The 23,248-nt window shown below is 35.4% G+C and overlaps 1 protein-coding gene across 1 annotated transcript in view; it reads right to left on the minus strand.

The window, feature by feature from the left end:
• ADAM7 (ADAM metallopeptidase domain 7) overlaps nucleotides 1-23,248 on the minus strand; it is a 99,639-nt gene that overhangs the window by 47,268 nt on the left and 29,123 nt on the right. Inside the window, exons 3-5 of the mRNA XM_034661249.1 lie at nucleotides 20,054-20,130; nucleotides 2,105-2,183; nucleotides 687-763 (exon numbers count right to left, since the gene is read on the minus strand). Coding sequence (XP_034517140.1) covers nucleotides 687-763; nucleotides 2,105-2,183; nucleotides 20,054-20,130 — 233 coding nt within the window. The remainder of the gene's footprint in view (nucleotides 1-686; nucleotides 764-2,104; nucleotides 2,184-20,053; nucleotides 20,131-23,248) is intronic.

Here is a 23,248-nt window from a genome sequence, read left to right on the forward strand (position 1 = left end):
TGAAGTCTCAGAGTTCTAGTAAAATTCACATTTTGTGAATTTTTTATGTCCATTGTGCATTAATTGTAGAGTAAATATGTGACAGTAAAATAACTATTATCTAGAAATGTCATGAAAGGTGTTCTTATTCTTGAATATATTGGGATCTACTCAAGTAAAGCACACATACATGAAGGTGGAAGTTTCTGGTTCTTCTACCATCTAACCCATGTTTCCTCCTTTACCTTTAAGCCCAAGATCTACAAAGAACTGAAATAGGGTTTACTTCTAACTTTAATTTCTAAAAACTCTAAACTCCTGATTATTACAAAGGTGTGAAGTAGTGTGTGGTGAGAATTCACAGAATTAGAAGTCAGGAAGCCTGATTTTGGGATCGAGTTCTATCACCAGTAAATTGGATGCTCAGAGGCAAGTCTCTGATTTCAGTGTCTAACATGTGAGGGCAGGCTAGGTGATTCCCAGCAGTCTCCTAACTATGAATCCCTTGATCACATACTGAAAAACTTGCCTTGCTTAGGGCTGTGCATTAGACATCTTTTTGTCAAAATGGATACTCATGGTGAAAATATACAGTAGGTTTTTCCCATTAATTTTTCTATGTATAGGGTTGTTAGAAAGATGAGAAGCAATTGTCTCTGAAAATCCATTAAGCAAACTTATAAACAAAATAGATACTTGTGCAATACCTCAGACCATTGCATGTGCTGATACTGGCAGCAGAATCAAATTCATGTATGATGGATCCTTGGTAAAAACAGTGATCCTAAAATAGATGAAGAAGCTATTGATATAAATACATATACTCATATTACATAAATATTAACATATGCATAGTTTATGTTTACAATTTATCAGCATTTCATTCTCACAAATTATACACATACTCATTCATATATTCATTTATTGCATCCTGTCATTTGGAAAATTTTGAAACTCCTTTAGCATCCTTTTAATTGCATGATTACATTGTGTTAAACAATATATGGATTCTTCCCTCACAAATTTAGCGTTTTATTTGTTGGTGAATCCAGCTTCAGAAATGTGACCCTTTTCCTTATAAATATTTCTCATTTAATCCTTCCTAAAATTTCTACCAAACTACTGTTCTTGAGTTGTTATTATAATTTTCCTACAGTTGCCTTTGAAATCATGCCAGTGTTTTTGATGATTGCTAAAATTAGGTCTCACTCTCCAACCAGGCCTCTTCAAGCCCTTTTCTCCTGGTGGCTGTGCTTCAGTCAAGTTGGTATCCTTGTCACTCCCTACTTGGTGCTCTGCCTACAGTGGTTCTGTCAGGTAATCACCTTTTCCATTATATCCATCTGTTCAACTCCTGCCTATGTGTGGCACTTCCCATGTGACCTCAGACCCTCACAGGCAAACAACCACCCCTTGCATAAAAGAATGTTATTCAGATTTATTCCATTTCTATTTTACAAAGATTGCATGATGACTTAACATTTCATAGTTGAGTCATGCCTTACATAGACAAAATAAGTTTCAGAAAAGTATACTTTTGATAAATGAGAATAATGTCATATTTGGTTAGAAGGTTACAGAGATCATGTTTTGGAAAGGGAAGGAAAGTTGTAAAAGTGGAACCTGTATCCACTGGAATAATATAAATGATCAATGAACAAAAATTCATTTGGAAAGTGGAAAAGGCTTCGATGTTGGTGCATCAGCAGTCCTAGGCCAGGGAATATGACTCACATAAGGGTCAATTAGATGGAGGTTTTAAAACTGTTTCATATCTTTAGGTTTTATCAATCTAGCTTGATGACAATTTCATCAGGGTGTCTTATACTGCTTTTGCATACTGCTTTGCCCTTCCTCCAGACTAAACACCATTTTGGGTATATAGAAGTCAGTTTAGTAAAGAAAAATACGTTAACAGTCATTGATTTGCTTGTTAGGCAGTAATCAGATTCCTTTAGAGTTTGGAGGGCCATGTTTTCTATTCCAGGATAATTCAGTGACAGTATTCTATGCAAGATTCATTTCTGACATAACATTTTCTGAAGCTTCTTATAGAGCTAGATTGGGTTTTTAAATCACATGAGGAAATTTGAGAAAAGAGACATAGGAAGGTTCCATAAGATACCATGGTAGAAGGATAGCTGGTGATTGCCTCTCCTTTTGTGGAATAGTAGGTTTCACTGTAATTTGAGGCTAGGAACTCCCTGGAAAAGATGGCAGAGAGGTAAGTGAGATTTACTCATTCTATAAAGTTAACAGATAAAACCAATTATGAGGGAGAGAAGTCTCCAAGCTACTTTAAAATCTCAGCAAGTTCCTCTCATGCTAAAAACACATAAGTAAAATCAATTCCACTCACATGAAAAGGGATTCTACCCAAATTTCATGGTTTGGTAAACACTAGAGGAGACTGAAAAAGATTCTGGCAGTTTTAGGCAAGGCAGCAACTTGAGAAGAACCTAGAGAAAATATTGGCTAAGTAAAAATTATATATAAATACATTTGATACAAAATATACTTGACATACATGGCATGTATACATACACTACATATATCTTAAAATACTTTAACGCAATAGTTTTATATTTAGATAAAAGCAATATATATTAATAATAGTAAATTTAGAAAAAATGGAAAAAAACAAATGAAATTTTCCTGAATTCTCACCATAGACAGACATCTATGGTTAATATTTTCATGTAATTCTTTATAGTTTTTTTCTCCGCGCAAGTAAAGGGATGGCATTCTGAGTAATCAGTCATCATGTGCTCTCCCACCGCTCATGTATCAAACCCACAGGTATCCTCAGACTGAGAACTAAGATTGTATATCTCAACTCCCTCAGCACATGGATGCTATAGTGGAACAGAAGAACAAAAGAGGAAATTATTGGATTTTATTTTATCCTGAAAAACAGGCTTTTGAAACTCATAACAGAAACATTAGTCTTGAAACTCAAGGCTTTTGAAATATAAGAGCTAAGCTTTATGTTTCCAAAGTATAAAAATGAAGAGCTCCGGGCAGTCTTACTATAAATAAGAGACCAACAATAGTAAAAGAGAAACCAGGATACCCCACTGTCAGGATAGACCAGGAAAAAAGCCTAGTAGAAGGGAAAGGATGGAGGATTTATGATGACGGAAGGAAATTGTAGAGATAGAGATAACACATAAGCAGGTAGGTCCTCATCAAAGACTTCCTGATGTGCCCCAAACCTGCTCCTAGACCCAGGAAAAGGATGGATATGGAGTTATCGCCCCCCCCAAAAAACTGTCAACTTTTCATTCAATGGCAAACTGTAAGTTGCTAAGGAAAAGATGTTTGTTTAGAGTCCTGCTATCTGGTGAGATCCCTTGGCAATAGTCAATAGGTTGCCTATTTCTTGCTCAGTAAGAAGACAGTGTTCTGTGCTCTGAAATTCACTTAGTTCTATCTGAATTACTCAATGTGGATAATAGCCTTTCCATTTTAACATTCATGAGTCCACCAGAAGAAAAGTGGAATATTAACTCAATTAGAGATGAAATGGTGGTAGAGTAGAGAAAGCCCCAGTATCAGTACGATTACTTGGGTTTGACTGAATGGAATGAGCTCAAAATAACTTTTGAGAGGTAAAACATATACTATGTTATATGAACATGAAAAGCAAGCAGATGTTTATGTAGTTATAAATACTAAACATGTTCATTATTAAAATTGACATGATTCTCTCTACATAACTGTTTATCCAACAGTCTTCCTTTAACTATCTCATAAATATGCATTTAAAAATAGATTTTTATAAAACAAAATCAAGGAAAACTGAATTAAAAATATCCACCTGTGCCTTCTTATTCTTCTTTCCAAAAACAGCTGGCAGAACAATCAGAATTTGCTCTGCTAGAGCAGAACTGGTAGATTTCCCTTCATGCCCATGTTCCATGAACATAACTTCCCTCATTCCCAGGAAGTCCCAATAGGCAGGATTATGTGTTCAGCATACAACCAGGATGTACATTTTAGCTCAAGGACTGAATCAAAGTGGGCATCACTCCCTTCCCCCCCCCCCAAATTATATTTTAAAACGTTATTTTCTTATAAAACAAAGGATCCTGCATTTTTCAATTCATGAATACAAAGTATTAGTATCTCATTTTTAAACTTTTATTTTGAAATAATTATAGACTCATAAGTAGTTACAGAGATAGCATAGCAGAGTCTGATGTCTGTGTACCCTCCCTCAGTTTCCTCAGTAGCTATATCTTACATAATTATAATACAATAACAAAACCAGAAATACACACTAGTACAATGCATGTGTGTGTGTTTACATGCCATTTTATCATATGTGTGGATTTGTGTTACACTACTACAATCAAGATACAGAACTATTCCACCAGAAAAATCTCCCTCATGCTATCTTTTTATAATCCCCCCAGCATCTTTAACTCCTGACAACAATTCAAAACAACCAATCTGTTTTCCCAATTTATAATTTTTCATTTTGAGAATGTTTTGTCAGTGGAATTATATGGTATGTGATCTTTTGAGATGGGATTTTTTTTTTCCATTCAGCATAATGCCCTAGTGATCTGCCCAAGTTGTTCCATTTCATTGCAAAGTAGTATTCCATGATACAGATGGACTACAGTGTGTTTTATCATTTATTTGTTGAAGGATATCTGAGTTGTTTCCAGTTTAAGGCTATCATGAATAAAGCTGTAAATATTTGTGTATAGCTCTCTGTGTGAATGTAAGTTTTTATTTTTCTGAGAGAATACCTAGAAATATAATTGCTTTACCTCATGGAGGTTGCATGTTTGGTTTTTAAAAAATTGCCAAATTGTTTTCCAGAGTGCTATATTTTATAGTCCCATCAGCAATGTATTAATGATCCAGTTTCTTTACATCCAGCATTTGGTGATGTAATTATTTTTTTTTTTAGTTTTAGCCATTCTGATTGAATGGAATGAAATTTCATTACCGTTTAATTAGCATTTCTTGAATGATTAATGATGCCATACATCTTTTCAAGTGTTTATTTTTCATCTGCATATTCTCTTTGGTGAGATGTATCTTCATATCTTTTGCCTATTTTCCAGTTGAATTGTTTGCTTTATTATGGTTGAGTTTTGAGAACTGTTTATTTTCCAGACTAGTATTCCTTGTTGGTTGTGGTTTGCAAATGTCTCCTCCCAATCCTCAGCTTGTCTTTCATCCTCATAACAGGACTTTTGTAGAGTAAGGACTTTTAATTTTAATGAAGTCCAGTTTATCAACTTTATCTTTTATTACTCATGTCAAATGATTTGGTGTCAAATCTAAGAATTTTTTGCCTTAGCCCTAGATCCTGAATATATTATTTTATCTAAAAGTATTATAGTTTTGTGTTGTATGTTGAAACCCATGATCTATTTTAAGTTAATTTTGGTATAAATTTGGCATAAGCTTTGAGATTTAGTTTGAGGTTCTTTCTTTCTTTCTTTCTTTCTTTCTTTCTTTCTTTCTTTCTTTCTTTCTTTTTCTTTCTTTCTTTCTTTCTTTCTTTCTTTCTTTCTTTCCTTCCTTCCTTCCTTCTTTCCTTCCTTCCTTCCTTCCTTCCTTCCTTCCTTCCTTCCTTCCTTCCTTCCTTCCTTCCTTCCTTCCTTCCTATGTTATAGGTACATAATAGTTTCAGCACCATTTGGCGAAGAGACTATATACTGTCTCCATTGATTTGCTTTACAAACCTTGACAAAAATCAGTTGGCTCTACTTGCATGGAGCTATTTCTGAGTTTTCTATTTGATTCCATTGATCTATGTGTCTATTCCCCTGACAGTAAGACTCTGTATATACATAAGAGTTCTTGAAATGATTACTCCTGTTTTTTTTTTCTTTTGTCATATTTCTTTTGTTCCTTTGTCTTTCCCTATAAATTCTGGAATCATCTTGTTGATATTTATAAAAAATCTTACAGTAATTTTGATAAGAATTGTGATAACCCTATATATATCAACTGGAAAATCAACATCTTTACCAAGTTGAACCTTCTACTTCTAGTACATTAACACAAAATAAGGTCTCGTCTGTTTATATCTTTTTGATGATTTTCCTCAGAATTTTGTAGTTTTCAGTGAATAAGCTTTGTATATATTTCTCAGGTTTGTGACTGTTTTATTTCTTTTTGAACAATTGCAAGTGGTATTGTATTTTAAGCTTTAGTTTCCACATAGTCATTGTGACTGTATAGAAATACAGTTGATTTTTTATGATGAAATATTCTGTGACTTTGCTGAACCCATTTATTCCTTCTAGTAGGTGGTTGTGTGCTTATTTGTTTGTTAGCTTGTTTTTAGATTCCATAGAATTTTTTATGCAAACCACTATTGTGTCATATGAAAATAAGGACTTTCTTCTTCTACCTTTCCAATCTATATGCCTTTCATTTCCTTTTCTTTCTGAGTTGCACTGAGTAGACCTTCTCAGAATATATTGAATAGCCATGATAAGAGTGCACATTTTTGCCTGGTTTCAGATTTTAGGAGGAACACATTCAGTCTTTCACCAGTAAGTATGATGTTTGCTATAGGGTTTTGTAAATACTCTTTATCAAGTCAAGGACATTCCCGTATGGTCCCAATTTTCTAAAATTTTTTTTAAAGATTTTATTTATTCCTTCAACAGAGAGAGAGACAGCCAGTGAGAGAGGGAACACAAGCAGGGGGCGTGGGAGAGGAAGAAGCAGGCTCTCAGTAGAAGATCCCAGCATGGGGCTGGATCCCAGAATGCCAGGAACACACCCTGAGCCGAAGGCAGATGCTTAATGACCCAGGCGACCCCCAATTTTCTAAAATTTTTAATCATGAATGGGTATTGAATTTTATCAAAAGTTTTTTTCTGAATCAATCAATATGATCATGTGATATTTTTCTTTACACTGTTAAATAGGTAAATTGGTAAATTTACATTGGTAAATTACATAGATTAATTTTAGAGTATTGAACCAGTCTTGTGGATATTGAATTGGTTATGGTGTATAACTTTTGTGCATTGTTGAATTCTATTTGCTAACATTTTGTTAAGTTTTGCATCTACGTTCACAATGGATATTCTCTGTAGTTCAATTTTATTTGTACTACCTTTTTTGGTTTAGATATCAGAGTAATGTTGGCTTCATAGAATGAGAGGGGAAGCGTTCCCTCTTCCATTTTTTGGAAGACATTGTATAAACAGCATTTTTCATCCACTGTGCCATTCTCAGAGTACTCAGACCATTTAAATTTAAAGTAATTATTAATATATTAAGACTTAAGTCTGCTATTTGATTTTTTGTTCCTGTTTCTTCTTTTTTCATGTTTTAATTTCCTTTTCCTTCCTTCTTGTGGGTTGCTTAAATATATTTTCAAATTCCTTTTTGATTTATCTGTAACACTTTTTGGTGTACCTCTCTGTATAGATTTCTTAGTGGTTGCTCTATGTAATATATTTTGTATGTATGTATGTATGCATATATAAAATCAACTATGTGAGTCTTAGAATGGGATTGAGTTTATCCTGTTTTAAATTTGTTCAGCTTCCTGAACCTGTAGGTGTGTGGTATTTTCCTTGTCAAATTTGGAAATTTTCAGTATCAAAATACTCATTTGAATACTTTTTCAGCTCCATACTCTCTCCTCTCCTTCTGGGTCTCTGATGGCATCCATTTTACATCTTTTTTTTATTCTCACATATTCCTGAGAGTTTTTTTTTTTTCAGAAAATTTTCCTTGTTATTCTGATGGTGTAATTTCTATTATTCTATCTGCACTGATTATTTCTACTCTCCTCTCCAATCTGATCTTAATCCCATCTATTGAGAGTTTTAGTTTTTCCATGTATTTTACTTCCAGTTTTAAAATTTCCTTTATATTCTTATTTATATCTTCTATTTTCTTTTTTCTGAGATTTTTTATTCATTTCCTGAGACATTCTGTTTTTTTTCATTTGTTTCAAGTATGTTTGTAATTTTTCATCGAAGTATTTTTATGATGGCTGTTTAAAATTGTGTCAGATAATTCAAATATCTGTTTCATTTTGGTATTGGCAGCTACTAATTTTTTTTTCTCTTTTAGATTGAAATATGTCTGGCTTTTGGATGGACAAATGATTTTCAATGAAAACTTGGGTATTATGATATTATATTATAACCCCCTAGATCTTATTTAAATCTTGTGGTTTTGTAGATCTCCTATGATACCATTTTAATGTGAGGCACCTCATTATTGCCATGTAGGAATGGAAATCCAGGGTCTCCACTTGTCCTACATGAGTTCCTTGCTATTGCTGGGTTAGGGTCAAAATTCTGTCTTTTCAATCCTGCTGAAATCTCCTGATTAAGAAGGGAAGGGATGTTTCTTCCATGCTCTTCATGTGGCTTCCACTGTCACTGTGAGGGGTATTCCTGCTAATTCTCCACTAGGCCTCTTCTCACATTAACCCAGCAGAAAAGGTGAGAGATACCTCATTTTGCTGGATGGGCATGGCATCAGGCTCCACAAATAGTCTTCAGCCACACTACAGTGGGGAAAATGGGTCTTCATTATCAATGGGCCAAGATGAAAGTCTTGTCTCCCCATTTAGCCATCTCTGATATCACTACACAGGAGAGGAGAGGGTGGTTGGATTGTCTTTTTATAGCCTGACAAGGGCAGAAGCTTAGTCTCTTGATCTTGCCTTTTCTGGCTGGGTGGGGAGTGGGGATGCTGTTCTTTGTGTGTGTGTGATGTTTGCTAGGGTAGAACAGTTATTGTCTAAAAACTTTCTGTCTTTCTAAGCTGCTCCTTTCTTTCTTAGCCCTTTGGCTAAATAGAATATGATTTTTGTCTGTTTTTGGTTTGGTTGGTTGTTTGTTTGTTTTTAAAGATTTTATTCATTTATTTGACAGAGATAGAGACAGACAGCGAGAGAGGGAACACAAGCAGGGGGAGTGGGGGAGGAAGAAGCAGGCTCATAGCGGAGGAGCCTGATGTGGGGCTCGATCCCATAATGCCAGGATCACGCCCTGAGCCGAAGGCAGGCGCTTAACCGCTGTGCCACCCAGGCGCCCCTGGTTGTTTGTTTTTTGTATGTGCTCATGGGCATTTCCAGGTTGCGATTTCTCCAGTATCTAGTCTGGGATATATGAAGCAAAATGACAACCCAAGAAACTCACCACTGTGTCTGTCATTCCTTGGGTAACAAAATCCCTAGCTGGTCTACCTTTCTATTCAGATCTGTCAGTCTTCTTATATTTACTTTATATGTGTAATGCCCAGAAGTTTTAGTTATACTTAGTGGAAGGAATAGAGAAAAATATGTCTGCTCCATTGCTCTGGAAGTGAAAATTCATAGCCTCATTGTCTTTTATAAATCAAAATACATCAATTTTAAGGAATTTTATAGAATATTGTATCATTTGGAATTCTATTCTATTTATCATTTAGAATTCTATTCTACATATTATTTAATATCATTATGCTGTGCTAGTAGACACCACAAGTTATGCTTACTGTTATTTTAAATCTCAAAATACATACACATTACATGATCATAACACATTTATCATTGCATAATATTTTTGTCATTGGTAAGATTTTTTCAATCTAAGGTCTAACCAAGATGATGAACAGACATCAGCATTTAACTCAAATTAAAAATTGAAACATATGATAAAAAAACAATAATACTCAAATAGCCATAAAAAATGATTTAGAACTGACAAATCATAAAAGTATGGTTTAAATAGTGCTGTTTTATCATGGTATTCTTGATCTAAGAGTGACAACATTTCACTGACTACTTGGATGATGTAGGAGTAAACATACTAAGGGATTTTAATAAATTAGAGGGTAATAGTTGTTAAAACCCACAGAGCTCAAGATATCTCAGAAATAGATATATAGATAAGTAACAAACTATTTGTAAAGTTATTGAACCTAAAATTATTTCTTTCATGCCTTTGAACTACCCCTGGTACCTTTTTGGTCCTACCTCCAACATGGTAAACTTCTAGAACTTCAAAAACCGGCTCAAAACACACTTCCTAACTCCAGGTAGACTTTGAAATTCTTTCCTATATGTGTATTTTACACTTCCAAAACTTCCATTTTTATGTGTACTACATTCTTATCCTATATTATAGAAGTCAGCAAATTTTTTCTGTGAACATCAAAATGGTAAACATTTTGGGCTATGTGGGTCACATATAAACTTTGTTACATGTTCTTTGCTGAGTTTTATTTTGTTTTCATTCCAAATATTTTTAACTTTAAAAATTACTCTTAGTTCCAGGGACATACATACAGTATAGACCCAGCTTGGTCCACCAGCTTTTATTTGCCTTGCCTTAATATGTTATCATGTCTATGTTTGAGGCTACCTGTGAACTACTTTTATAAAAGGACTGATTTCCTTTTTACTTGTGTCTTTTTGGTTCCCAAGATCATATATGACATATTAATGTGTTCAATAAACAAGTGCTGCTAAGAATAAAATAACTGAATTGAAATTTGAGCTGCCACCCAAAGGACAGAATTTGCAGTTCGAGTTCAACAAAGTTAATTCCCTGATAAAATAAAAGTATCAAACCTCTTCAGAGGAGCAACAGAATCTAAAGTCACTACCACATTTCATTCAAATTATTCAGTACACAATCTAAATTTACCAGAATTACGAAGAAACAGGAAAATTTGAACTACTGTCAAGAAATAAGACAATAAAGATCTACCTCATGATTATTCAGAGGATTAAATAGATGAGGCTATTAAAGCAGGTATTATAACTATTCTCAAGAAAGTAAAAGAAAATATGCTTGAAATGCATGAAAAGATGTGAAATATCAGCACAAAAAATTGGAAATTACTTTTTAAAAAGCAAATTAAAATTTTTGTAATTGAAAATACTGTGAATAAAATGTTTCATTATATGGGCATAAGATAAAAATGGAATTGATATAAGAAAGAGGTAATAAACTTGATGATTGATCAGTAGAAATTATCCAACCTAAAGAAGAGAAAAAAAGAAAAAAGAACAAAGCTTCAGGTACATATAGGATAATATCAAAAGGACTAAAATACTGATAATTTGACTGCTAGGAAGAGGAGAAAGAGTATGGCAGGAAAAAAAATTGGTAGTGACTGAAATTTTATCTAATTTGGAAGAAGATACAAATTATAATTTAAAGAAGTTTAGTAAAACACAGGCAAGATAAATATGAAGAAAATCACACCTGCACATATCATTGCCAAATTGAGGAGTATCAATAACTGAGACAAATCTTGAAAGCAGCAAGAGAACAACATAACACGCACAGGGGAACAGAAATTCAAAATGCCACTAACATCTCATTAGAAACTACAGGGGTCAGAAGAAAGAACAATGTCAGTATTTTTTGCCAAAAGAAAAATCCTATCAATCCATAATTTTATATCCAGCAAAAATAACCTTCACAAATGAACAAAAAATGTAAAGACCATTTCAGATAAAAGAACACCAAGGTAAATTTCTGCCAGCAGACCTGTACTACCAAAATGGGTAAAGTAAATCCTTCAGGCTGAAGGGATTGGCAGCAGATAGAAAATTGTATCTCTAAGAATAGAAAGATAGGAAATGGTAAACCATTCAGTAAATTAAAAAATTTTTTTCACTGAATTGCTTTAAGGTACATATGAACATTTAAAGCCAAAATTATAGCCATGAATTATGGAATTACTAATGTATATAGAGGTATATATATGACAAGGTAAAATAAAAGAGTTGTGGTTATAAATAGACTTACATGATGGTTAAGCTTTTATATTTTACATAAAATGAAGCAATATTAACTGTAAACAAATATTGTAATCTCTAAGACAAAAGCTTAAACCTAAAGCAGAAAGATATTATTAAAAAGCCAATAAATAAATAAAAATCCAGTAGATAAAGTAAAATCAAAACAAAACAAAAAACCAAATAATTCAAGATGCAAAGAAGAAAAGAAAAGAAGAACAGAGAAACGAACAAACAAAAAAACCAGACAAACAGAAATCAAATATTAAATAAAATATATCATCCATAACATTAAATGTTAATGTCTTAAATATTACAATTAGTGATTAGATTGTCTGAATTTATTAAAAAGCAGGACCCAACTACTTGCCAACTTATAAGAGACACATTTTAAATGGAAAGATACAGTTATGTTAAAGAAAATGGGACTTTAGAAATCTGTTCCACTGAGAGATGTTGCTGCCTGAAAGGTGCTCAGATGGCAAAGCAGGGCAGAATCCTAGGTGGGACAGTGTGGTCTTAGTATTCCTGGGGCACAGAAATAATGGGGATGCCTGAGCCAGCAGAGTTCCCAAGCACTGGAGCGGGAAAACTGATTATAGTCAGCAAGCCGAGGAACAGGATCTCAGCTTGTTTCACCATAAACCGTGAACTACATACAATCGAGTGACTGCTCTCCCTGCAGGGTCCTGCAAAAGACAGAAACACAGTGACCCTCCACCTTTCCCTGGGAGGATCAGTGAGGGGTCTCACTGCAGGAGTCTGCAGTTTGGCACAACAAAAGTGAAAACTGCTTATCCCTGAAGGTTTACTGAAGAGAGGGGGCTGTGATCTTTCACCTCCAGGGCTGGAGATTGGTCATAGCCATTTTTATTTTCATCCTCTAAAAAGGCACGGAAAACCTTCAGGGAACAAAAGCCACATAGAGCAACCAAAAGCAGCTTACACTATGCCCAGCCTCTTAGCAAGGGGTGGGGAAACTCGGCCCAGGCAAAGACACCTGAGAATCAGCACAGCAGGCCCCACTCCCAGAAGACCAGCTGAAACAACGGGGGAACACCAAGTTTATGGAGCACACAGGACCGAAAAACTCCAGTGCTAGGAAAAAAGAGTTATAGAATTTGAGGTTTTTTCTCATGATTCATTTATCTTTCAGTTTAAAATTTTCCTTTGCTTTTTCTTCTTTTTTTTCCTTTTAAACTAGTTCCTTGTTTTATCAATGCCTTGTTTTTAAGTTTTTTTAACTTTTATTTTTACAGTTATATTTGATAGATTTATTCTTCATTTTTGGTTTACTTTCACTGTATTCAATTTTATTTTTGTATATATATACATTTTGCTTTCTTTATAATTTTGGGATTTAGTGTCTTCTAACAGACCAAAATATACCCAGGACCAAGTGGATCACCCTGTTTTGTCCACCTGAGAGATTATATTCTCTCTTTACCTCCCCCCCTTTCTTTCTTTTTTCTTCTTTTTTTCTTTTTCCTTTCTTTTTTGGTTTCTGACCTCTTTGGGTTTGTCTAGTGTGTATTTCACTTGGGACATGGTTGATATTTTTTTATTTTTTTCTCTTATTCATCCATTCTTCTCTGGGAAAAATGACTAGAAGGAGGAATTCACAACAAAAGAAAGAAACAGAGGTAATCCTCTCTGCCACAGATCTAATCAATATGGATATAAGTAAAATGTCAGAGCTGGAATTCAGGATAATGATTATAAAGTTACTAACTGGGCTTGAGAAAACTATGAAAGACACTCTCTTAGTGTAGAAATAAAATCTAATCAGGCCAAAATTAAAAATGCTTTAACTGAGATGTAGTCTAAATTAGATGCTCTAACACCAGGTAAATGAGGCAGAAGAGAGAGTCAATGACATGGAGGACAAGCTGATGGAAAGGAAGAAAGCTGAGAAAAAGAGATAAAAACAACTAATGTACCATGAGGGGAGGCTTCAAGATATCAGCGATTCCATAAAGTGAAACAATATTAGAATTATTGGAGTCCCAGAAGAAGAAGAAAGAGAGAAAGGGAAAGAAGGTATATTTGAGCAAATCATAGCTGAGAACTTCCCTAATCTGGGAAAGGAAACAGGCATTCAATTCTAAGAAGTAGAGAGAACCACTGTCAAAATCAATAAGAATAGATCAACACCCTAACATATAATAGTGAAGCTTGCAAATTTCAGAGATAAAGAGAAAATCTTGAAAGCGGCTTGAGATAAGAGGTTTTTAACTGACAGGGGTAGAAACATTAAACTGGCAGCAGAGACCCAGCAGGACAGTAAGGGCTGGCATGATGTATTCAGGGCACTAAATGAGAAAAATGTGCAGCCCAGAATACTTAATCCAGCAAGGCTGTCATCCAGAATGGAAGGAGAGATAAAGAGCTTCCAGAACAAACAGAAACTAAATGAATTTGTGAACACTAAACCAACCCTCCAAGAAATATCAAAAGGGATCCTGTAAGTGAAGAGAGCACCCCAAAGTAACACAGACCAGAAAGAAACAGAAAATTTATAGAAACAGGGACTTTACAGGTAATACAATGGCACTAAATTCATATTTTTCAATAGTTACTCTGAATGTAAATGGGCTAAGTGCTCCAATCAAAAGACACAGGGTATCAGAATAGATGAAAAAAGCAAGACCCATCCATATGCTGCCTACAAGTGACTTATTTTTTACCTAAAGACACATCCAGATTGAAAGTTAGGGGGTGGAGAACCATTTGTTATGCTAATGGACAAAAAAGAGAGCTGGGATAGCAATCCTTATATCAGACAAATTAGATTTTAAACCAAAGACTACAGTAAGGGATGAAAACGGACACAATATCATACTTAAAGATCTATCCAACAAGAAGATCTAACAATTGTAAATATATATGCTCCTAACTTAGGAGCAGCAAATAATATAAACCAACTAATAACCAAATTAATATCAATAACATTGATAATAATATAATACTAGTAGGTGACTTCAACACCCCACTCATAGCAATGGATAGATCATCTAAGCAGAATATCAACAAGGAAACAAGGGTTTTGAATGACCAGATGGCCTTCACAGTTATATACAGAACATTCCACCTAAAGCAACAGAATACACATTCTTCTGTAGTGCACCTAGAACGTTCTCCAGCATAGATCACATACTGGGTCACAAATCAGGTCTCAAACAGTACCAAAAGATTGGGATTATTCCATGTATATTTTCAGACCACAGTGCTTTGAAACTGGAACTCAATCACAAGAAGAAATTTGGAAAGAACTCAAACATGTGGAGGTTAAAGAGAATCCTACTAAAGAAGGAATGGTCAACCGAGAAATTAAGGAATTTAAAAAAATTCATGGAAACAAATAAAAATGAAAACATAACTGTTCAAAACTGGGATACAGCAAAGGCAGTCCTAAGAGGGAAATACATAGCAATGCAAGCCTTTCTCAAAAAAATTAGAAAGTCTCAAATATGCAAGCTAATGTTACACCTGAAGAAGCTGGAGAAAAAACAGCAAATAAAGCCTAAACCAAGCAGAAGAAGAGAAATAATAAAGAAAAGAGCAGAAATCAATGAAATAGAAACAAAGAGTAGAACAGATCAGTGAAACTAGAAGCTGGTTCTTTGAAAGAATTAATAAGATTGATAAACCCCTAGCCAAACTTATCAAAAAGAAAAGAGAAAGGACTCAAATTAATAAAATTATGAAGGAAAAAGGAAAGATCAAGATCAACACCAAGGAATTAAAAATAATTTTAAGAACATATTATGAGCAACTATAGGCCAACAAATTAGGCAACCTTGAAGAAATGGACACATTTCTGGAAACTTATAAATTACCAAAACTGAAACAGGAAGAAATAGAAAACCTGAACAGACCCATAACCAGAAAGGAAATTAAAGCAGTAATCAAAAATCTCCCAACAAACCAGAGTCCAGGACCAAATGGCTTCCCAGGGGAATTCTACCACACATTTAATACCTATTCTTATGAAGCTCTTTCAAAAAATAGAAATAGAAGGAAAACTTCTAAACTCATTCTGTGAGGCCAGCATTACCTTGATCCCAAAACCAGACAGACCCCATCAAAAAGGAATATTACAGACCAATATCCCTGATAAACATGGATGCCAAAATTCTCACCAAGATACTAGCCAATGGGATCCAACAGTTCATTAAAAAGATTACTCACCGCAACAAAGTGGGATTTATTCCTGGGATGCAAGTGTGGTTTGACAGTCACAAATCAATCAATGTGATGCATCACATTAATAAAAGAAAGGACAAGAACCATATGATCCTCTCAATTGATGCAGAAAAAGCATTTGACAAAATATAGCATCCTTTCTTGATTAAAACTCCACAGTGTAGATATAGAGGGAACATACTTTAATATCACAGAAGTCATCTAAGAAAAGCCCACAAGGAATATCATTCTCAATGGGGAAAAACTGAAAGTTTTTCCCCTAAAGTCAAGAACACTACAGGGATACTCACTCTCTCACTCTCACTGCTGTTGTTCAACATAGTACTGGAAGTCCTAGCCTCAGCAATCAGACAATAAAAAGAAATAAATAGCATTCAAATTGACAAAGAAGTGCAGCAGCCCCTGGCTGAGAGCTTATGCTAAGGATATAATAGGAAGATATGTTTGTGACCTTTAGGGCTTTAGCGTAAACATCAGAGCACAGCAGTCGGAACGCCCGGCTTGTATAGCGGTCAGGAATGCCCAGCTTACACAGCAACTGGGAACACCCAGCTCGCTCAGGGTGGAACGCTGCCCTCAGATCACAAGTGGCCAGGAATGCCTGGTCTGCTAAGGGGAAGAACATTGCCCCAACCAAAACTTGATTGCTCTTGACAATAGCCCATGGGTTCCATAGGAAGATGTTTAAGAATAGGCCTCACTTGCTGAACGTTACATCATCTAATCCCGTGACCTTCCCTGTGATGTACTACTATTCACTAGGATGTAATACAGGTCATCCCCTTGATTGTCTTTGATTGTTTATTGCCGATAAATATGTGAGGTTGCAGCTGTTTGGGGAGATCGCACTCTTGGCGGTGGCGCACCTGGCGGTCGTCCCCTGCACCCATGCTCTCTTTCACAAGCTAACCTGTCTGTGCCTCGTCCTTCTCAAGAATCATGCCGCAGCTCCACAGGCGGTGTTGCGGCAAAGAAGAAGTCAAACTCTTACTCTTTGCAGATGACGTGATACTTTATGTGGAAAACCCAAAAGACTCCACCCCAAAATCTAGAAGTTATAAAGGAATTCAGCAACATGACAGGATATAAAATCAATGCACAGAAACCAGTTGGATTTCTATACAATGAGACAGAAGAAAAATAAATTAAGGAATTAATTAAGGAATTAATTCCATTCACAATTGCACCAAAAACCATAAGACACCGAGGAATAAACCTAACCAGAAAGGTAAAGGACTATGAAGGTAAAGGACTCTAAAAACTACAGAACACTTATGAAAGAAATTGGGGAAGACACAAAGAAATGGAAAAACACTCCATGCTCATGGATTGGAAGAATAAATATTGTAAAAATGTCTATTCTACCCTGAGCAATCTACACATTCAATGAAATCTCTATCAAAATACCATTGACATTTTCACAGAGCTGGAACAAATAAGCCTAAAATTTGATTGGAACCAGAAAAGACCCCCGAATAGCCAGAGGAATGTTGAAAAAGAAAACCAAAGCTGGTGGCATCACAATGCTGGACTTCAAGATCTATTACAAAGTCGTAATCATCAAGACAGTATGGTACTGCCACAAAAACAGACACATAGATCAGTGGGATGGAATAGAGAACACAGAAATGGACCCCCAACTCTATGGTCAACTAATCTTCAACAAAGCAGGAAAGAATATCCAATGGAAAAAGGACAGTCTCTTCAATAAATGGTGCTGACAAAAATGGACAACCATATGTAGAAGGGTGAAACTAGACCATTTCCTTACACCATGCACAAAGATAAGCTCAAAATGGATGAAAGACCTCAATGTGAGACAGGAATCCATTAAAATCCTAGAGGAGAACACAGACAGCAACCTCTTTGACCTTGCTGCAGCAAGTTTTTGCTAGATACCTTTCCAAAGACAAGGGAAACAAAAGCAAAATTGAAGTATTGGGACTTCATCTAGATGAAAAGCTTCTGCACAGCAATGAAAACAGTCAACAAAACTGAAAGACAACCTACAGAAAGGGAGAAGATATTTGCAAATGACATATTAGTTAAAGAGCTAGTATCCAAGATCTATAAAGAACTTATCCTAATTCAACACCCAAAAAAACAAATAACCCAGTCAAGAAATGGGCAGAAGACATGAACAGACATTTCTCCAAAGAAGACATACAAATGGCCAACAGACACATGAAATACTCCACATCACTTGGCATCAGGGAAATACAAATCCAAACCACAATGAGCTACCACCTCACACCAGTCAGAAAGTCTACAATTAGCAAGACAGAAAACAACAAATGTTGGTGAGGCTGAGGAGAAAGGGAAAACTTCTTACACAATTGGTGGGAATCCAAGCTGGTACAGCCACTCTGGAAAACAGTGTGGATGTTCCTCAAGAAGTTAAAAATAGAGCTACCCTACCACCCAGCAATTGTGCTACTAGGAATTTACCCCAAAGATACAAATGTAGTGATCCAAAGGGGCACCTGCACCCCAATATTCATGGCAGCCATGTCCACAATAGCCAAATTGTGGAAAGAGCCGAGATGTCCATTGATAGATGAATGGGTAAAGAAGATTGGTATATATACACAATGCAATATTACTCAGCCATCAGAAAGGATGAATACCCACCATTTACATCAATGTGGATGGAACTGGAGGGTATTATGCTGAGTGAAATAAGTCAATCAAGAGAAAGATAATTATCATATGGTTTCACTCATATGCAGAATATAAGGAATAGTGCAGAGGACAATAGGGGTGGGGGAGAAACTGAAGGGGAAGAAATCAGAGAGGGAGACAAAACACACGAGACTCTTGACTGGGAAACAAACTGAAGGTTGCAGAAGTGGAAGTGGGTGGGGGAGATAGGGTAACTTGGTGATGGGCATTAAAAAGAGCATGTGATATGATGAGCACTTGGTGATATGCTTACTAATGAATCACTGAAAGTTTCTGTTTGTTAACCATAAGATATGAAAACATCTGAATAAGTAATATTCACAATGGGAGGCTCCATTGTATGCACTAAATTCACTTTCTTCATGTTACTGAGGGAACAAGGGTAATGTTGCCCATCAGAGGTATCAATATCAGATCAAACTGCTTTGTATGTCTACAATTCTATAGCTGATTAACAGAATTAAACGATAGCTAATATAATAAGATTGGCTACTTGAGGTATAGGCAGCATGGGGTAATTTTGTAAGCAGGCAGATCTGAGTTAGAGAATCAGCACCATCATCTGCATTGTGACCCTGACAAGTTTTTACTTCAGTGAATCTATGATTCTTCCTCAGTAAAATAGAAGTAAAACAACATCTGTTTCATATGATATTGTGGGAACTAAGAGAGAACTTTGAGAAAAGGCACATGGAAATTGCTCAATAGATGTTATCCTTCTTCCATTCTGAGAATGTATGCAGAGTCTGAATAAATTATCAATATAATTATGTTATTTGATTAATTATATTTCTGCACATTTGTCCAACTGGCAACTTGAGAGTAGAAGAAAGGATGTTTGTTTCTTTGTTTGTTTTAAGCTAATCGGCCAGAGTCTCAATTCTTCAATGGAGTTATCTTAACATTTGACAATTCTTTATGATTTTAGGAATGGTCAAAGGAAAATTATAGAAATTCAGCAATAACAGCACAGAGGTTGTGGAGAAAGCTAATTGAAGAAATTAAAGGAGTTAGAATTATTCAGCTGACACAAGGTAGCTTGACGAAGTAAATTCTTCCCTGTTCTTAGTTTATTCTCCAGAAGAACTTGGTTTGATACCTATTTTAAATAACTTAGCAGTCACTCTAAAAACCATGTTTTTCAAATTTCCTTTGTTCTACTGACTCACAAAGAAGTAATGTATTAACTCTCTTTTTAGAGTGAGTATATGCAACTCAAAGGCTCCAGTACCCCAAATAGAGAGTAACTCAGGACCTGAAGAGCAGCATCTCTAATTGATGTTCAAATGTTGAAATGTGATGGGCTTATATTAGAAGAGTAGGAATTCAGTCTATATATAGGAAACAGTAACTTGATGAATTCACTTCACTGGCAGTTTTTACAAAAACTAGGATACTACAGACCAATAAATCTATAAGGTATTGAATTATAATAGAACTTACCTTGATCTTAAAAGGTGAAGTATCAAGGTTTTTCTAGTTAGCTTTAGTTCATACAACAATTCTTCTTCATATGTTTCCTGCAAAACAGTATCCATCATGTGACTTAAATGTGTGCTCATTTAGTGTGTGTTAGGGTGGGGAGTGGGGTGGGTGCAGGGAGAAATTAGACTTTATCAGTATACCCAGCGGTCCAGCAGTCCAGCCAGGCAAAATGATAAATATAAATTAGGCTGAATTTATGAGACAATATATGGAGGATTTTGCTTGTAAGTTATTTTTTAATTACATTTTTGATGGGCATTTTTTCTAGTTATAAAATGAAATGAAATGAAAATATATATATTCTCTCCTCAACCAGAGATAACAAGTTGTTGTATGTCCTTGCAGTTCTACCCCTCACCCACAGATCTTTTGTTTATGTATCGCTAACAGTGTGGGGTGTACTGTTTTATAGTCTACTTTCTCACATAAAAATAAATCATGACCATGACCATTTTCCTATTCCAATAAATGTTCTTTTATAGTATGTATTTTATGGCTGAAAATCACAATGTGAATTTATTTAACCTATACCCAGACCAGAAATTTGAATTTGATATTCACTATAGTTAGACATCATTCCTTTGTTGGCAACATGGAAAAAAAATGTTTGATAAATGCTGCAAGATAACCCTGAAGAAAGGAAGCACAAAATTAGAACTTCACTAAAAATTTATAGTGGTTCTTATTTTCTTGCCTTAGATATTAACATTAATGAAATGATAACTTATTGTGACAAACTTTTCTGTAATAACCTTTGGAAGTGATATTTTTCTTTTGTTTATTTTGTTATTTACATACTTGCATATGAATTCCTAACTTATGTCCTTTAAATATTTTCTTTTGTGGTATTTTATTTCCTTGCAATTTATAAGAATTATTTATAATTTAAGGATTCATAGTTACTGGTCATTTATCTAGCACATTTCTTTAGTTTATTATTCACTCATGTATTCAATAGCTATTATTTCAGGCACAGTGATAATTTGGAAAATACAATGGTGCACAAGATAGAGGTCACTGCCCCTATGGAAACCACAGCTTGGCAAAGAAGATAATCAAGGAAATGTAATTGAGTATTATAAGCATCATAATAGGAGAAATGCAGTGACTGTGTGAGGGAGGAATCAGAGGTAGAGAACAGAGCATGCAAGGGCCCTGAGGTAAGAAGGAGCTTGACATGTTTGAGAAACCCAGAAATGTTCAAGGTAGCTGGAGAATCAAGGGTAAGTTGAATAGGGGCGCCTGGGTGGCACAGCGGTTAAGCGTCTGCCTTCAGCTCAGGGCGTGATCCCGGCGTTCTGGGATTGAGCCCCACATCAGGCTCCTCCAGTATGAGCCTGCTTCTTCCTCTCCCACTCCCCCTGCTTGTGTTCCCTCTCTCGCTGGCTGTCTCTATCTCTATCGAATAAATGGATAAAATCTTTAAAAAAAAAAAGGGTAAGTTGAATAAATATGAGAAATGAAAAGGTAAGAAGGAGCCAAATCATGTACAGACTAGTTAGCCACTTAAGAAGATTTGGATCTTATCCTAAGACCAAAGAGAAGAAAAAGATTTAGGCAAAAAAATGCAGAAGTATGTATGGTATTTTAGATGGGTTACTTATTACAGATAATGTATTAGCAAAAATCACAACTGTAGGCAGGAAAAGCATTTAAAGGCTGTTGACGGGATATAGGTCACTTGGGCAGGGGAGTGGCAGCAGGAAAAAGGGAGAGTAGATAATTTCAGAGGAAATTTACATGTTAGAATGCACAAAGTTTGTGATTTTTTTTGGTGGGGGAGGCAAAAGAGAGGAGTAAAGAATTCCCTTAGGAGGCACCTGGGTGGCTCAGTCAGTTCAGCATCCCACTCTTGACTTCGGCTCAGGTCATGATCTAGAGTTGTGAGATTGAGCCCCATGTTTGGCTCTGCACTAGGCATGGAGCCTGCTTAAAATTCTCTCCCCCCCCCCGACCTCTCTCTCTCTACCTCTCTCTCTCAAAAAAAAAAAAAAACCCTCAGTCTTCTGGTTTGTTTAAACTAAGCCATTGAAGGGAGGGTCTTCTGAAGAGGGACAACTTTGAGGGAGGGAGAGGGGAGTTTTGTGTTTGCTGAATGTGAGTTGTGCATTAGTTAGGGCATTTTTTTTATTGCAAGTTTAACATAAAATTGGGACTTCGTTATAAATACAGTTGGCAGGCAAGAACCAGGTACTTACTCAGATAAGAAAGGTTGAATCCCGTTTACAACATGATGAACTATACATGCAGGTGGGTGTGAATAACAAAGCGGTATAATGGGACTTTGTAAAATTTGAATGTGTGATTATGGGTTTCATATTAGCTAATATTCAGACACTATTGTTAATATTGTCAAATATGACATTCTTGTTAATCTTGTCATTAATATTGTTTTTATATAAACAGGATTTTTTACTTTGTGTTTTATTTTAGAATTTTATTTTATTTTAAAATTTGAGCTATTTAGAATCGTTTTAGATTTAGAGAAAAGTTGGAAAGATAATGCAGAGCATTCCTGTGTATGCCACAACTTAGGGTTCCATATTGTTAACATCTTACAGTGTACTCGTCACAGCTCATGAACCAGGATTGACATTATCAATTAAAAAGTATACACTTATCCAGATTTCCTTAGTTTTTGTCTAATGTCCTTTCACTGTCTTAGGATCCCATCCAGGACACCACATTACATTACCGTAGTTGTCATGCCTCCTTAGACTCTAATACACTATGACGGTTTCTCAGACTTCCCTTATTTCTTGACAACCTTGAGGTTTTGAGGAGTACTGATCAAGTATTGTATATGTACCTCCTTAATTAAGGTTTTTCCAATATTTTTCTCATTCCTACCCTGGAATTGTGGAGATTTGAGAGAAAACAACAAGATAAAGTGCCATTTTTATCATATCATATTAAGAGTACATACTATCAACATGATTTATTCTGATGATGATGACTGATTACCTTTATCACCTGGCTGAGGTAGCATTTGTCAGTCTTTCTCCACTCTAAGTTTATACTGTGTCCCCCTGTTCCACACTCTATTCTTTGGAAGGGTGTATGCAGAGGCCATACTTAAAGGGTATGGAGTTATGCTCCACCTCCTGGGAAGGGGAGTGTCTACATTAATTTTTTAATTCTTGTATATGGGAA

This window comes from Ailuropoda melanoleuca, chromosome 5 (assembly GCF_002007445.2).
Source record: "Ailuropoda melanoleuca isolate Jingjing chromosome 5, ASM200744v2, whole genome shotgun sequence".
Lineage (NCBI taxonomy): Eukaryota > Metazoa > Chordata > Mammalia > Carnivora > Ursidae > Ailuropoda > Ailuropoda melanoleuca.